The sequence below is a fragment of the Bufo gargarizans genome, chromosome 2, assembly GCF_014858855.1.
Source record: "Bufo gargarizans isolate SCDJY-AF-19 chromosome 2, ASM1485885v1, whole genome shotgun sequence".
Classification (NCBI taxonomy): Eukaryota; Metazoa; Chordata; class Amphibia; order Anura; family Bufonidae; genus Bufo; species Bufo gargarizans.
In genome coordinates this window covers 383,585,469-383,603,688 of record NC_058081.1, presented here as the reverse complement: position 1 = coordinate 383,603,688, position 18,220 = coordinate 383,585,469, and the positions used below count along the sequence as shown (strand labels likewise).

At 44.4% G+C, this 18,220-nt stretch overlaps 1 protein-coding gene across 1 annotated transcript in view; it reads left to right on the top strand.

The window, feature by feature from the left end:
* LOC122926283 (solute carrier family 22 member 5-like) overlaps positions 1–18,220 on the top strand; it is a 130,580-nt gene that overhangs the window by 70,450 nt on the left and 41,910 nt on the right. The window contains exons 3-4 of the mRNA XM_044277657.1: positions 4,517–4,671; positions 9,177–9,348. Of these exons, the coding sequence (XP_044133592.1) occupies positions 4,517–4,671; positions 9,177–9,348 (327 nt within the window). The remainder of the gene's footprint in view (positions 1–4,516; positions 4,672–9,176; positions 9,349–18,220) is intronic.

The following is an 18,220-nucleotide window of genomic DNA, read 5'->3' as shown; positions in this document are numbered from 1 at the left end:
ATACACACCTCAGCTGCTGCAGAACCTCATAATACACACCTCAACTGCTGCAGAACCTCATAATACACACCTCAGCTGCTGCAGAACCACATAATACATATCACAGCTGCTGCAGAACATCATACACATCTCAGCTGCTGCAGAACAACATAATACACTCCTCAGCTGATGCAGAACATCATAATACACACCTCGGCTCCTGCAGAACAACATAATACACACCTCGGCTACTGCAGAAAATTAGAATACACACCTCAGCTCCTGCAGAACAACATAATACACACATCAGCTTTTGCAGAACAACATAATACACACATCAGCTTTTGCAGAACAACATAATACACACCTCAGCTTCTGCAGAACAACATAATACACACCTCAGCTACTGCAGAACAGCATAATACACCCCTCGGCTGATGCAGAACATCATAATACACACCTCAGCTCCTGCAGAACAACATAATACACACCTCAGCTCCTGCAGAACATCATAATACATACCATAGCTACAGCAGAACATCATAATATATACCTTACCTGCTGAAGGACCTGCTAATACACACCTCAGCTGCTGCAGAACATCATAATACATAAATCTGAAGCCAGACAGTTAGGCCTCGTTCACACTTCAGTGTTTGGTCAGTGATTTCCATCAGAGGAGCAGATCTTTCCCTTGGCACAGTGTGCCCCCCCCCCCCCAATACCCCAGTATAAGAAACATTGGTGGCACAGTGTGCCCCCCCCCCCAACACCCCAGTATAAGAAACATTGGTGGCACACTGTGCCCCCCCCCAACACCCCAGTATAAGAAACATTGGTGGCACAGTGTGCCCCCCCCAACACCCCAGTATAAGAAACATTGGTGGCACAGTGTGCCCCCGCCCCCCAGTATAAGAAACATTGGTGGCACAATGTTTCTTATATTGGGGGGGCGCACTGCGCCACCAATGTTTATCAAACTGGGGTGTTGGGGGGGGGGGGGCTCACTGCACCTTCTACTATGCATTCTGTATTAAAGAATGCTATTATTTTCCCTTAGAACCATGTTATAAGGGAAAATAATAGTGAATAGACTTTCATCCTAGCAACCATGAGTGAAAATCGCACCGCATCCGCACTTGCTTGCGGATGCTTGCGATTTTCACGCAGCCCCATTAGCTTCTATGGGGCCTGCGTTGCGTGAAAAACGCACAATATAGAGCATGCTGCGATTTTCACGCAACGCACAAGTGATGTGTGAAAATCACCCCTCATGTGCACAGCCCCATAGAAGTGAATGGGTCCGGATTTAGTGCGGGTGCATTCCGGTATTTTGAATGCCAGATCCGGCACTAATACATTCCTATGGGAAAAAATGCCGGATCCGGCATTCAGGCAAATCTTCAGGGGTTTTTTCGTTGGAGATATAACCGTAGCATGCTGCGGTTTTATCTTTTGCCTGATCAGTCAAAATGACTGAACTGAAGACATCCTGAACGGATTGCTCTCCATTCAGAGTGCATGGGGATATGCCTGATCAATTCTTTTCTGGTATAGAGCCCCTAGGATGGAACTCTATGCCGGAAAAGAAAAACGCTAGTGTGAGTACCCTAAAATATTAAGTTTAAATCCCCCCTTTCCCAATTTTACATATAAAATATATGAAGAATAAATAAACATATTACATAGCGCTCGCTGTCCAAACTATTAAATTATTAAAAAATATCTCCTATGCGGTGAGCATTCACCATTTTTTAGTCACCTTGTCAACCCCAAAAAATAGGATAGAAAATAGGATAGGACTGTTCTATTATGGGCCGAACATTTCATAAAATGCGAAATGCACGTAGCTTTTTTTTGGTGTTGTCGTTTTTTTTTTGTTTTTTTTTTGCGCGGTATTGAGTATTGCAATACTTTTTTATGGTGATGAAAGCGAATCAAAATTTTGGTATCAAAACAACCCTATGCCGATCTGAGTAGCGTTGTCACAATACCAAAATTTTGATTCGGTTTCGATTTGGCGACTAAAAATTTGATTTGGCGACTAAATTTTTCAGTTCAGGAGCCAATGGCTACCAGGTATTTTTTTTAGTCTGGAGCACTGTGCATAGCACATTGCTGCTCCTGCCTGTCCTCGCTCTGCTCACAGGTCTGCATAGCACATTGCTGCTCTTGCCTGTCCTCACTCTGCTCACAGGTCTGCATAGCACATTGCTGCTCCTGCCTGTCCTTGCTCTGCTCACAGGTCTGCATAGCACATTGCTGCTCCTGCCTGTCCTCACTCTGCTCACAGGTCTGCATAGCACATCGCTGCTCCTGCCTGTCCTCGCTCCGCTCACAGGTCTGCATAGCACACCTCTGCTCCTGTCTGTCCTCGCTCAGCTCCCAGGTCTGCATAGCACATCGCTGCTCCTGCCTGTCCTAGCTTGGATTACAGGTCTGCATAGCACACCTCTGCTCCTGCCTGTCCTCGCTCAGCTCACAGGTCTGCATAGCACAGCGCTGCTCCTGCCTGTCCTAGCTTGGATTACAGGTCTGCATAGCACACCTCTGCTCCTGCCTGTCCTCGCTCAGCTCACAGGTCTGCATAGCACATCGCTGCTCCTGCCTGTCTTCGCTCAGCTCACAGGTCTGCATAGCACATCGCTGCTCCTGCCTGTCCTCGCTCAGCTCACAGGTCTGCATAGCACAGCGCTGCTCCTGCCTGTCCTAGCTTGGATTACAGGTCTGCATAGCACACCTCTGCTCCTGCCTGTCCTTGCTCAGCTCACAGGTCTGCATAGCACATCGCTGCTCCTGCCTGTCTTCGCTTCGATTACAGGTCTGCATAGCACACCTCCGCTCCTGCCTGTGCTTGCTCTGCTCACAGGTCTGCATAGCACATCGTTGCTCCTGCTTGTCCTCGCTCCTCTCACATGTCAGTATAGCACATCACTGCTCATGCTCGTCCTCGATCCACTCCGCTAAGCCTGGCAGAGGTTTTAGAGGAACGGCTACAGGCAGGAGTGTGCTATGCAGACCTGTGATCAGAGTGAGGACAGGCAATTGCAGTAATGTGTGTTCCTGCGAGTACAGAGGTCAATGCAGCACATATTGTAGAAGACACAATCCATACTCTACACACAGCTATGGTGTACAGATTCTGTATGCGCTGCAGTGAAGAACCCTTGCAGAAGGTCAAACTTTGGGGGCCTGTTTTGCTAGTAAAACAATAAAATCAATACGGTAAATAAAATTATATTATAAAAAATATTTTTAAGCAATTTGAAAATATATGTTTAGGTACACTTTAAATTGAAAATTTGCCACACGATAAGGTCATCCAACTAGTGCAACAAAATTTATAGAATGTCAAAATGGAAATTACACATATATGTTAGGGTTTGCTCGCATCTGCAATGGAGCCTGTGTTCGGGGCCACTGTCACAGATTCCATCAAAACGACCAGACAAAGTCTGCTAAAAAAAATAATAGGATTCCGACTGTAAACTGAACAGACTCCATTGTTGTCAATGGTGTCTATTCAGCTCTGTTTGAATGATCTGGCACTTCTTGTTGTTCTGCTCCTATAAGGCCGCATTCACCTGACCATATGATGGCTGTGTTCGTCGGAGCCTGCAGGCATGCCAGACGTTATGCTTCCTCCTGCCCTGTGGAGGACATACTGACAGCTAACTTAATTGGAAAATAGCAAGACTGCAAGCAAGCTCACCTGGCAACACTGGTAGAGGGCGAAGCAAGGCAGGGGAGAAGCAGTGAGAGTGAACTGGTGTTTGCGCACTTACAGCTGCAGCACACAAAATATTTAGAGCATTTTTGCACCCTAGACCAGCATAGAATTTATTGCCAAAAGAGCAGGGGCCATGAAGAAATGGTGGCTCTGTGGCAAAATGAGGGCTCCATAGATTAAAAAGGGGCTACTTTGTGGACCCATCTACAGGAGGAAGAGGAGGACAGACATAGGCATAAAATACAGCACACAGCAGAGGTTGTGCTTTTTGACTCATTAGGCTATGCAGAAATATACAGAATAGGTTGCAGATAAAGGGGTATGCTACCAGTGTTTGGGCACAAGGCCCAACACTAATACTACATCCAAAACATGTATCTTCATTGTCACACACTCCTGCCCCCTATGTGCTCATTCTTCAACTGTGCAGCAAGAGTGGGCTGGGCTTCAGCAGGAAGCCGTGTGGGTAACAACTACAATGCCCATCATGCAGTGCAAGCCTCACTTGCAGGCTGTGCATTTCATGCTGCATTGTGCCCTATTTTGACCTGTTAAAGGCCAGGCTGCTTGACTGGAACCTGACAGACCCTATAATAGTCAGGGGGTTCTTTGGGTGCCTGTGGTTTCTGTCATGTTACGGATTCAGTGCTACCCCCATTTTGTTGTTCTTGATTGGAACAAAAAAATTGAATAGATGGCAAAGATGTGAACATCTTTTTGCTTTTGCTGCTTACTGGCTGAGATGTTTAACCTACTTGAGTAGCTGGAGATTTGCACAGAGTAACCTTTTCAATGCTGTGTTCACAGGTTTGGCAGGAAGAAGGTGCTGTTTGCTACTATGGCTGTACAGACAGGATTCAGCATAGTGCAAGTATTCTCTGTCAACTGGGAGATGTTTACTGTGTTGTTTCTCATTGTCGGGATGGGACAGATCTCCAATTATGTGGCAGCTTTCATACTTGGTAAGAAGTTCTGTATGTTAGGACTATATGCCTCATGTTATATGCAAATACCAAGTCACTTTTTATGGGATATCTAGGCCATGTTCACATCTGTGTCAGAGCATCCATTGCAGATTCTATGAACTCCCACCATGCCCTGCTGCAGGCTGACCGGGCATGCTGGGAGTTGTAGTTTAGCAACGGCTGGAAGGCCGCAGGTTGAGCATCCCTGGTGTAGATGGAGGTGGTTACTGTATCTTGTCCCATTGAAGTGACTGAGAGCTGTGCCGGAGTAACCAGCTCTGTCCACTACATAATGGATGGAGTTGTGTAGCTCCAGCGCTGGAGCTGCCACCAAACTAATGTGTGTGTGTGAGTAGTGTTTGTCTCCCACTGATCAGTTATTGATTTGCTGTCCTGTGGAAACTAAGCAAACCTCCCTGATAATTACCTATATTACTTATATTGTATGAGGACGAACAATCTCTACTGAGATTGTTTGACCCCATACAGATTCATTGTTTGCCGGAAGCAGGTCTTTAGATGGGGCAATATCCTGCCATCAAACAATGATTTTGGGTGTTGCATAAAAGGTGTGATTCCCAGTAAATGAGCATTTACTTTTTCATCTGGTGATTGGCATCAGGTTTACACAGAGCAAATATCAGGACCAAGTGTTCGTGTTTAGCTTGAACTATTATAAGGACTGAGCCAACCCCTTAGGCTGCTTTCACATGGCCGTGTGCTGTCTGTGAAATGCAGTCCGTGTGACAGATGCATTTTCCCAATTAATGACATCTGAGCAGAGCTCACTGTATCATGCCTTTTATATCAAGCTTTATATGGTATAAAATGGATAAATAACTCATGCTCATTTTACTGAACCATTGCCACTCCGGTTCAGTGCCTCCGGGGTCCCTGCTGGCTTCTGCTTCCTGGTTATTCTCTACAAGCACAAATTGTTTGTCTGCAGTGAATGGCTTAGCAGTCATTTCCTGCAACTCAGGCAATAGGAGGCAGAGACCGGTGGGAATCATTAAGGTGAGTATGATTTCAGGGCCGTATTTACAACAAGGCACATAAAGGCACATGCCCAGGATGTCAGGCGGGGGGGGGGGGGGGGGGGGGGGGGGGCACTTCACAGAGAAAGCTAATGATTTATATATATTCTTTCACCTTAGTGCTGCTTTTTAAGTTTCCTTATCGCTAGGAAAGATGCATGTCACCAGTAAATACTAAAATGTCAAACACTGTGTAACATTAACCTGGAAAAGGACTTAGGAATTTTAGTGAACACCAAACCAATCTGTAGAAACCAGTGTCGGGCAGCTGCTGCCAAGGCCAATAAGATAATGGATTGCATCAAATGGGGCATAGTTGCCCGTGATGAGAACATAGTTCTGCCACTTTTTCAATTTACTAGTCACACCACACATGGAGTACTGTGTACATTTCTGGGCTCCTGTGAACAAGGCAGCCATAGCAGAGCTGGAGAGGGTTCAGAGGAGGGCAACTAAAGTGATAACTGGAATGAGGGGACTACAGTACCCTGAAAGATTATCAACATTTTAGAAAAAAGACGACTGAGGGGAGATCTAATAACTTTGTATAAATATATCATGGGTCAGTACAGAGATCTATCCCATCATCTATTTATCCCCAGGACGGTGACTGTGACGAGGGGACATCCTCTGCATCTGGAGGAAAGAAGGTTTGTACACAAACATAGAAAATGAAGAACATACACGTGTAGAAGAGGATTCTTTACTGTAGTAGCAGTGAGACTAGGAAACTCTCTACCTGAGGAGGTGGTGATGGCGAACTCGCTAAAATAGTCCAAGAGGGGCCTGGGTGTATTTCTGTAGTGTAATAACACTTATAACAGGTTATCGTCGTTATATTTCTAGAGAGGTCTTTGATCCAGGGAGTTATTCCGATTGGTGTCAGGAACAAATTTCCCCCTAAAATTAGGAAATCCTCCATCTCATTGTTTTTTTTTGTTTGCCTTCTTCTGGATCAACTTGCAGGATAACAGGGTGAACTAGATGGACATATCTCTTTTTTCAAGGAGATTTAACCCTCACACTGCGTAACTATAGCTAATGTAAAAGTAATTATTCAGGAAGGCAATGTAAGGCTTAAATCCCCTGGCTTGCTGTAGTTAACAAAAGTAAGTGATGAGGAGACATCAGAGCAGTCAGATGAGAAAGTTGAAGCCAGTATATGACCCATAGGTACCTTGCCAGCTAGCAGAGAGGATTTGCTGTCACACAGCAGACCATTCCATAATCTATACATTAACTTGAAAATTGTAAAACTCCTTACTATAACAAAAAACAAACAAACACAGCAGCCACAGAGAAAAGGTGGCCATACACCTAGCAAGATTTAGGTCTCATTCAGATAAATTGTTAAACTAGCTTGTGTTCCAGCCTCTGAGCATAGATGCATTTTTATAGAGACCACTCACAGATAATGTCTGCGTCCTGTCTGTTTCTCTTGCAGACCCATGTACTTCAGTGAATAAATGTTAATGGAAAAACAGATCTGGATGGTGCATGCTATGAGACACCTTCAGACTTTTGCATTAGGTTTATATTTTCCTGGCAGCTGTATAAGGGTATATTTAGATGAGTTGTTTTTAACCACACAGTTAAAACCGCACTCATTTTTACCAGGTTTGGTGCAGTTTTGTGATGTGGTTATTTGCTGTGCATTTTTTTTCAGGTTAAAAATATAACATACATTTATTTCACTTTTAGAGACTGTATGGACAATAACCACAACAATCATGGTAAAACCAAGTGTGCTTAACCCTTTCATGACCGGGCCCAAAAAAGGCCTAAATGTCTGGGCAACTTTTTGTGATTTTGTGCACGTGGTGGTTTAGTGACCCTAGCTTTTTTTGTTTTTGTTTTTTGTTTGACTACCAAAATAATTTTTGCTAATTTTTTTTCTCTACTTGACACTTAGGACTAGACAATTAAAATTGTTTTTTAGAGATTTTTTTCTTAGGTTTAATTTGTAGGAAAACCGCTAAATATTATGAAAAAGTAATTTTATTTTTTTATTATAACTGTATTTCTTAAATATTAAAACTGACCCAAAAATGTATTTTTGCAATGGGTTCCCTATTTTGTCACAATCAATTTCATATATAACGTATAAGTTCAGCAAATGGGGCGACTATGGTGACAGTTTCTGTTTTGCATTTTTTTTGTATTTTTTATTATTATTATTTTTACTTATATTTTTAATTTTTTTTTGCACATAATATGTCCCCCAGGAGGCCATTAAAGGGAACCTGTCATCAACTTTATGCTGATCTCACTGAGGGCAGCATAAAATAGTGACAGATGCTCTGATTTCAGTGGTGTGTCACTGATGAGCTAAAAGTAAGTGGTTGCTGAGAATCAGCATCATAATAATTGCAGCACATGCCTTGAGAAGAGTCAAATCTGCTTGAGAAGAGTCCTGGTTATTCATAATCTCCTGCTCTCCCCGTCCATCTGCTGCCGATTGGCAGTTCTCTCCTAGAGAGAAAGGGAGAAAACTAGGTAGAAGCCTGTCAATCATCAGCAGGGAGAGCAGGAATTTATGAAAATCCATGACTCTACTCAGGTGGCTGTGACTCTTTTCCAGGCTTAATCTGCCATGATTGTGATGTTGGTTTTCGTCAACCACTTACTTTTAACTTTTAAATGACAGACCGCTGAAATCAACTCACTTGTCTCTGCTTTATTCAGCCGTTAGTGTGGGCAGCATAAAGTTGATGACGGGTTCCCTTTAAAAGACCTCTGGAGAACAGACTCTCCCCCCCCCCCCCCCCCCCTTTCCCCACTGTTTCCACTGTAACTGGGGCATCCTTAGACTGCCGGGACTAACCGAGGAACCTGCTCTGCCTCTTCCTGTTCTCCCCCTGCGCCCGTGTCTTCTCCTCAGGGCTGGGATTAAAGCACTGCCTGAATGTTTGTTTATATACGTGCTATCTGCACGGGGCATGTGCAGATAGGACGTGTATGCCCTGTGGGCAGTCAGGAAGGGGTTAAACGTTTTTTTACCACATGGTCAAAATCATTTTATGTAGCTACTGTATAGGCTCAAGTCAGTAGGCAGCGATTTAAAAAATAATAGTTTGTAAGCACTGATGATGCCTAGGGCAGCATAAAGTAAATACAGCCTTGTATGACTTATTGTATTATTTTACACTGTGGTAAGCCTTTTTTTAACAGCTGGACAACCCCTTTAAGTGGTTGGTTGCACCAGCAGTGAAGAAAAGCCTCATTGTACAGTGGTGTACTCAAAATATGTTAGTGCTGCAGTAAAAGAATGTTAAAATCCCAGCCATAGCAAAGTTAATAATTTTGCCTGGAGTTTTCCTTTAATATATTGTTATTATCTGTGATTCTCTGTGAAAGCGGCTTAGTTTTGGGTATAACCGATGTTGTCTAAATCTCTATAAAATGACATTATACATCCACTGAATCTAATTTTTCACCTTCTTTTTTTTTTTTTTTTTTTACTAGGTGCGGAGATACTGGGCAAGTCAGTGCGCATCATATTTTCTACTCTGGGTGTGTGTATTTTCTATGCTTTTGGGTACATGTTGCTGCCACTTATTGCGTATTTTATCAGAGACTGGCGTACACTGCTGATGGCACTTGCTGCTCCTGGCTTGTTCTGTATTCCTTTGTGGTGGTAAGTGCTGACACACTCAATATAGGGAGAATGGGTTGGAATTTGCTATAATAAATGCCTGGCAGAACCTAATCTTCCTCTACTCATTGAGCAGTACGTTTCAGGCGACCGTTGTGTGCATCCGTGTCCGTTGTTCTGTTTTCCGTGATTTTCTGCGGACCCATTGACTTTCAATGGGCCCGTTGAAAACTCGGAAAATGCACCGTTGTTCATCCGCGTCCGTGATCAGTGTTTCCTGTTCGTCAAAAAAATAGGACCTGCCCTATTTTTTTGACGGACAACGGTTCACGGACCCATTCAAGTCAATGGGTCAGTGAAAAAACACAGATGCACACAAGATTGTCTTCTGTGTCCGTGATCCGTGTCCTTTGGCTACTTTCATACAGACGGATCCGAAGATCCGTCTGCATAAAAGCTTTTTCAGATCTAAGTTTTCACTTTGTGAAAACTCAGATCCGACAGTATATTCTAAGAACTGTGGACATGACTGCCCCCTGCTGCCTGGCAGCACCCGATCTCTTACAGGGGGCCGTGATACGCACAATTAACCCCTCAGGTGCGGCACCTGAGGGGTTAATTGTGCGGATCACAGCCCCCTGTAAGAGATCGGGTGCTGCCAGGCAGCAGGGGGCAGTCATGTACACAGTTCGTAGTATATTCTAACTTGAAGCGTCCCCATCACTATGGGAACACCTCTGTGTTAGAATATACTGTCGGATCTGAGTTTCCACGATCTAACTCAAATCTGATGGTATATTCTAAAATAGAGGTGTTCCTATGGTGATGGGGACCAGGGCTGTGGAGTCGGAGTCAATTTTGGGTACCTGGAGTCGGAGTCGGCAAAAAATGAACCGACTCCGACTCCTACTAAATTTAAATTGGAATAAAAAATAAAAAAAAGCAAGTTTAAATGTCTGAATTCATAAACAGTTATAATTAATGACTTCTCTACTGTAAGAATAAAGGCCAATGCATGCAGTGCCTCACGTAACCGCAAAACAAACGCGTTCAGTGATGTGAAGAAGCATGCTTTTCATATGCTTCACTATATGGCACGCAATGCACAATTAGGAGTGGCAATACATATACTTTCCATTGTGTTGTGTTCTGATGTTACAGGGAACACAATGCCCATGGTTTACCTAGCCTCTCACTGATAAGGGATTAAGTAAATATGTGTTTTGCAGGACTAGAGACACTTGTATAAGTGAAGGGAATGGAGGGTCAATAGTTCAAGACTGAAGCTGTAAACCATTGGAAAAACTGCTGTCATTCAGCTAAGGCTACTTTCACACCTGCGTTCAGGTGTCCGCTCGTGAGCGCCGTTTGAAGGGGCTCACGAGCGGCCCTGAACGCAGCCGTCTGGCCCTAATGCATTCTCAGTGGAGGCGGATCCACTGAGAATGCATCCGTCTGCCAGCGCTCAGCCTCCGCTCCGCTCAGTGAGCGGACACCTGAACGCTGCAAGCAGCGTTCGGGTGTCCGCCTGGCCGTGCGGAGGCGAGCGGATCCGTCCAGACTTATAATGGAAGTCAATGGGGACGGATCCGCTTGAAGATGACACCATATGGCTCAATCTTCAAGCGGATCCGTCCCCCATTGACTTTCAATGTAAAGTCTGAACGGATCCGCTCAGGCTACTTTCACACTTAGAAATTTTTCTAAGTTATAATGCAGTCGGATCCGTTCTGAACTGAGCCACCGTCTGCATTATAGGAGCGGATCCGTCTGATGAAACATCAGACGGACCCGCTCCGAACGCTAGTGTGAAAGTAGCCTAAGGCTATAAAACGTGTAAACTCAGAATGTTATCTTAAACTTTAAACATGACTATGGGATTCTTCTAGGGAAATCATGTTTTAAAATAAATGTCCCTTCCTGGATCCTCCCACTGCCCTGTCTTCAGCAGAAGATCAGCACACAAAGGAGAAGGCAGCAGCTTCTTCCCAACTACCTCTCTGTGCTCGAAGAGCTTAGAAGAACTTCTTTCTTTCCTTCAAGGAATGTATAAAATACATTCGCATATTAACCCTTTCATGACCAAGGGTCATTGATGCCCCAATGTCCAGGTCAAAATTTTCAAATCTGACATGCGTCACTTTATGTGGTAATAGCTTTGGAACACTTTTACTTATCCATGCCATTCTGAGATTATTTTCTCGTGACACATTGTACTTCATGATAGTCATATATTTGAGTCAATAAATTTCACCTTTATTTAGGAAAAAATCCCAAATTTACCAAAAATGTGGAAAAATTCACAAATTTCAATTTCTCTGCTTCTAAAACAGAAAGTGATACCTAATAAAATATTTATTACTTAACATTCCCCATATGTCTATTTTATGTTGGCATCATTTTGGAAATGTCATTTTATTTTTTTAGGACGTTAGAAGGCTTAGAAGTTTAGAAGCAATTCTTATAATTTTTATGAAAATTTCCAAAACCCACTTTTTAAAGGACCAGTTCAGGTCTGAAGTCACTTTGTGGGGCTTACATAGTGGAAACCCCCATAAATGACCCCATTGTAGAAACTACACCCCTGAAGTTACTCAAAACTGAATTTAACCTTCTGCCGTCACACTAACGCCGAAAGGCGTCAATGCTGCGGATCTGCCAGGTCACACTAACGCCGATTGGCGTCATCTCGCGTGAGCCGAGATTTCCTGTGAACGCGCGCTCACAGGAGCGTGCGTTCACAGGATTCCGCAGTTCACAAGTTCATCTGCAGCCTGCCGGCCGTGATCATTGGCTGGCAGGCTGTGGATTTTTGAATCGGCCAATGAAATGGTTATGTCAGACGCTATTTTGAAAATAGCGTCTGATATAACTCCTGCCTGGTCCTCTGGTGGTCCCTTTTGCTTGGATCGACCACCAGAGGATACAGGCAGCTCAGTAAGTAGCACCAAACACCACACTACACATTAGATATTACCCTGTCATTTATTTAACCCCTTATTTAGCTCCTGATCACCCATATTAGACACCCCCTTATCCACCCCCCTGTCATTGATCACCCCCCTGTTAGGGTCCCTTATCACCGCCAGGTAGTTAGCTACTTGTTAGGTAGTTAGCGCCCTCCGCACCGCACCGCAGTCACCGATTAGTCGCTGATTAGCGTCATCGCTGTCGCTAATCAGCACTAGTACTATATAGTATCTGTAAGTGATCAATACTGATCGCAATCAGATCTATATAAGTACATTAGGGTCACCTTAGGTTCTACAAAAAACGCAGTGTTCGCCCGATCAGGCCTGATTTTGTGCGCACACTTGCGTTCAGTCCGCCCCACCGCAGTGACAGAATTTTTTTTTTCTGATCACTGCAAAAAACGTAAAATCGCTGCGCCGCTATAAAAGATCACTTTTGAGCTTTTTGGATCTTTATTAGCGATCGCAGCTTTACTTCGCAAGCACTCCTTTTTACTAAGCAGGTTTGCTCTTTTTCCTGGGTAGTCTCAGAGGAATACCCCCTAAATTTAGTGAACCCAAAATGTCAAACAAGGGGTATTCCGCTGAAGAGGCCTACAGGATTCTGACCGTGATGGATGAAAGCGATGGGGACGCCTTATCCGCTGAATCCAGTGGTTCAGAATATGAACCTGTAGACAGCAGTGGCACTCTAACGGCTAGTGAGGATGACGAGGTAGAGGTCCCTGCTACGGCCAGACGTACCCGATCCCATGTAAGAGTTCTGCCTACCCTGCATGATGATCCTCATTTGCAGCAGAGTGGTGCTAGCGCTGATCTTGTTTATGGTGCGGCATACACCAGCAGCGCAGCACAGCCTGGACCTTCTACCAGCACTGCCGTAGTCCCTGGTGAAGTGGCGAGCACCAGAAGGGCAGTTCCAGCTGGTACGGTGGCACGTGCAATAACTCCCCCGTCGCAGCCACCGCGTTCACAGGCCCGTAGAACCCTTAGTCTCCCAGAGGTGCTGGCAAATCCTAATTGGCAATCCCCTGATTCCGCCGCACCCGTATTGCCCCCTTTCACCGCCCAGTCTGGAGTTCGCGTGGAGACGGCTCATTTAGGATCGGCCCTTCAGTTTTTTGAGCTGTTCTTCACCGCGGATCTCTATGACCTAGTTGTGGCTGAAACCAACCGCTACGCCACACAGTTTATTACCGCCAATCCGGAAAGCTACTATGCCCAGCCTTTCCGGTGGAAACCAGTCACTGTTTCCGAGTTTAAAATTTTTTTGGGCCTTATCCTCAGCATGGGTCTAACAAAAAAAAATGTATTGCGGTCATATTGGTCTAAAGACCCAATACATTACATGCCCATGTTCTCTGCTGCAATGTCTAGGGCACGTTTTGAGGTCATCATGTGCTTTATGCATTTTGCGGACAATAGCACCTGTCATCCAAGAGGCCACCCTGCTTATGACCGGCTCCACAAAATTCGGCCCCTCATAGACCATTTGTCATCCAGATTTGCAGATGCGTATACCCCTAATCAAAACATCTGCATAGACGAGTCCCTAGTACATTTTACCGGGCGCCTTGGCATAAAACAGTACATCCCCAGCAAGCGCGCCCGGTATGGGGTCAAACTGTATAAGCTCTGTGAAAGGGCCACAGGCTATACATATCGTTTTAGGGTCTATGAGGGAAAAGACTCAAAACTGGAGCCGGTCGGATGTCCTGACTACCTGGGGAGCAGTGGCAAGATTGTCTGGGACTTGGTGTCACCCTTATTCCACAAGGGGTACCACTTATACGTGGACAATTTTTACTCAAGCGTGGCCCTCTTTCGGCACTTACATATAGTCGGAATTCAATGCTGTGGTACCGCGCGACCTAGTCGCCGGGGCTTCCCCCAACGGCTCGTTAGTACCCGACTTGCACGGGGGGAGAGGGCTGCCTTGTGTGACCAAGAACTGCTCGCGGTGAAGTGGAGGGACAAGAGGGACGTTTACCTTCTGTCCACCATTCACGCAGACACGACTGTCCAAATTGAACGGGCAACTGGAGTCATTGTGAAACCCCTCTCTGTCCACGACTATAACCTTCAGATGGGAGGGGTGGACTTCAATGACCAGATGTTGGCTCCCTATTTAGTGTCCCGACGCACCAGACGCTGGTATAAGAAGGTGTCTGTTTATTTGATCCAATTGGCGATGTACAATAGTTTTGTTCTCTACAGTAAGGCTGGGAGAACAGGATCCTTCCTAAAATTCCAGGAAGAGATCATTTCGGAAATCCTGTATCCAGGAGGGTCCGTGCCCCAAGGCCCTGATGTAGTGAGCCGGCTACATGGCAGACACTTCCCGTCTGTCTATCCTGGTACCCCAACTCAACGTTCCACAAGAAAAAGATGTCGTGTCTGTAGCAGGGGTGGAATAAGGCGTGACACCACCTTTTTTTGTCCTGACTGTCCTGACCAGCCTGCCCTATGCATAGGGGAGTGTTTCCGCAAGTTCCACACTCAGGTACACTATTAGCATAGGGATTGCGTACACAGGACAGGCACACAGGGGTCTTAGGGCCCTTTCACACAGAGCTGCCACAAACCTCTCCTTTCACCTGGGACAAAGTGCATAATGTACTTCGCCGCATCTCTGGGCGATTTGCGCTTTGCACATTGTCCCATGGGGAAGGAGAGGTTTGTCCAATAAAGGTAAAAAAACAAAAAAAAAAGAAAAGAAAAAATCACCGGTAAGCAAAAAAGTTATTGTTCTGTTTCAAAAGTTTAGAAAAGTTAATGTTCTCTAAAGTTAATGTTAATAAAATTATTGCGTTGCGGCCTGGTTTTTTCTTTTTTGTTTTTTTGTTTTTTTACCTTCCAGGTGGACCAAGCGATCAAGCAGCTGCAGCACTGATGTGCATTCTGACAGAAGCATTGCGCTGCTGTCAGATTACACGCAAGTCGGTGTATGCGGCGCTGCAAGACGAGATTTCTACTCTGCAGTAACAGATACGTTTGCCGAAGCATACGAGCTGAGGAGGAGGCGGCGTTCCTATGCTTTGGCAAACACTTTGTATGTAAAAAAATAATAATCCCGGCAATGATTTATTCATCCACATCGATTGATGCGAATGGAGAAATCTGGTTTGCCAGGGCATACGAGCTAAGTGGGTATGGATGTAGGGCGGAGCTCCTATGTCCTGGCAGATGCCTTTCCCCTCCTTTTTTTTTTTGGGCAGAGATTTTTTCATCCACATTGATCGATGCGAATGAAGAAATCTGTGCCGTTCATTTTTTTCTTTCAGCCCAGAGGCTGAACGGAAAAAAAAATCTCATTACCTGTATGCTCAATATAAGGAGAATAGCAGAAACTCCTAATGCTGGCCATACATGTAATGATTGCGGAGACCCTCAAATGCAAGGGCAGTACAAACACCCCACAAATGACCCCATTTTGGAAAGAAGACACCCCAAGGTATTTGCTGAGGGGCATATTGAGTCTATGAAAGATTTAAATTTTTGTCCTAAGTTAGCGGAAAGTGACACTTTGTGAGAAAAAAACAAAAAAAAATTTTTTTTTGCTAAATTATGGCCAAAAAAAAATTTCTATGAACTCGCCAGGCCCCTCATTGAATACCTTGGGGTGTCTTCTTTCCAAAGTGGGGTCACATGTGGGGTATTTATACTGCCCTGGCTTTTTAGGGGCCCTAAAGAGCCAGAAGAAGTCTGGGATCCAAATGTCTAAAAATGCCCTCCTAAAAGGAATTTGGGCCGCTTTGCGCATCTAGGCTGCAAAAAAGTGTCACACATGTGGTATCGCCGTACTCAGGAGAAGTTGGGGAATGTGTTTTGGGGTGTCATTTCACATATACCCATACTGGGTGAGATAAATATCTTGGTCAAATGCCAACTTTGTATAAAACAAATGGGAAAAGTTGTCTTTTGCCAAGATATTTCTCTCACCCAGCATGGGTATATGTAAAATGACACCCCAAAACACATTCCCCAACTTCTCCTGAGTACGGCGATACCAGATGTGTCACACTTTTTTGATGCCAAGGTGGGCAAAGGGGCGCATATTCCAAAGTGCACCTTTCGGATTTCACCGGCCATTTTTTACACATTTTGATTGCAAGGTACTTCTTACACATTTGGGCCCCTAAATTGCCAGGGCAGTATAACTACGCCACAAGTGACCCCATTTTGGAAAGAAGACACCCCAAGGTATTCCGTGAGGGGCACGGCGAGTTCCTAGAATTTTTTTTTTTTTGTCACAAGTTAGCGGAAAATGATGATTTTTCTTTTTTTTTTCTTTTTTCCTTACAAAGTCTCATATTCCACTAACTTGCGACAAAAAATAAAAAATTCTAGGAACTCGCCATGCCCCTCACGGAATACCTTGGGGTGTCTTCTTTCCAAAATGGGGTCACTTGTGGCGTAGTTATACTGCCCTGGCAATTTAGGGGCCCAAATGTGTGAGAAGAACTTTGCAATCAAAATGTGTAAAAAATGCCCTGCAAAATCCGAAAGGTGCACTTTGGAATATGTGCCCCTTTGCCCACCTTGGCAGCAAAAAAGTGTGACACATCTGGTATCGCCGTACTCAGGAGAAGTTGGGGAATGTGTTTTGGGGTGTCATTTTACATATACCCATGCTGGGTGACAAAAATATCTTGGTCAAATGCCAACTTTGTATAAAAAAATGGGAAAAGTTGTCTTTTGCCAAGATATTTCTCTCACCCAGCATGGGTATATGTAAAATGATACCCCAAAACACATTCCCCAACTTCTCCTGAGTACGGCGATACCAGATGTGTGACACTTTTTTGATGCCAAGGTGGGCAAAGGGGCACATATTCCAAAGTGCACCTTTCGGATTTCACCGGCCATTTTTTACACATTTTGATTGCAAAGTACTTCTCACACATTTGGGCCCCTAAATTGCCAGGGCAGTATAACTACGCCACAAGTGACCCCATTTTGGAAAGAAGACACCCCAAGGTATTCCGTGAGGGGCATGGCGAGTTCCTAGAATTTTTTATTTTTTGTCGCAAGTTAGTGGAATATGAGACTTTGTAAGGAAAAAAGATAAAAAATAAAAAATCATCATTTTCCGCTAACTTGTGACAAAAAATAAAAAATTCTAGGAACTCGCCATGCCCCTCACGGAATACCTTGGGGTGTCTTCTTTCCAAAATGGGGTCACTTGTGGTGTAGTTATACTGCCCTGGCAATTTAGGGGCCCAAATGTGTGAGAAGTACCTTGCAATCAAAATGTGTAAAAAATGGCCTGCAAAATCTGAAAGGTGCACTTTGGAATATGTGCCCCTTTGCCCACCTTGGCAGCAAAAAAGTGTCACACATGTGGTATCGCCGTACTCAGGAGAAGTTGGGGAATGTGTTTTGGGGTGTCATTTTACATATACCCATGCTGGGTGAGAGAAATATCTTGGCAAAAGACAACTTTTCCCATTTTTTTTATACAAAGTTGGCATTTGACCAAGATATTTTTGTCACCCAGCATGGGTATATGTAAAATGACACCCCAAAACACATTCCCCAACTTCTCCTGAGTACGGCGATACCAGATGTGTCACACTTTTTTGCTGCCAAGGTGGGCAATGGGGCACATATTCCAAAGTGCACCTTTTGGATTTCACCGGTCATTTCTTACACATTTTGATTGCAAGGTACTTCTCACACATTTGGGCCACTAAATTGCCAGGGCAGTATAACTACCCCACAAGTGACCCCATTTTGGAAAGAAGACACCCCAAGGTATTCCGTGAGGGGCATGGCAAGTTTTTAGAATTTTTTATTTTTTGTCGCAAGTTAGTGGAATATGAGACTTTGTAAGAAAAAATAAAATCATCATCATTTTCCGCTAACTTGTGACAAAAAATAAAAAGTTCTATGAACTCACTATGCCCATCAGCGAATACCTTAGGGTGTCTACTTTCCGA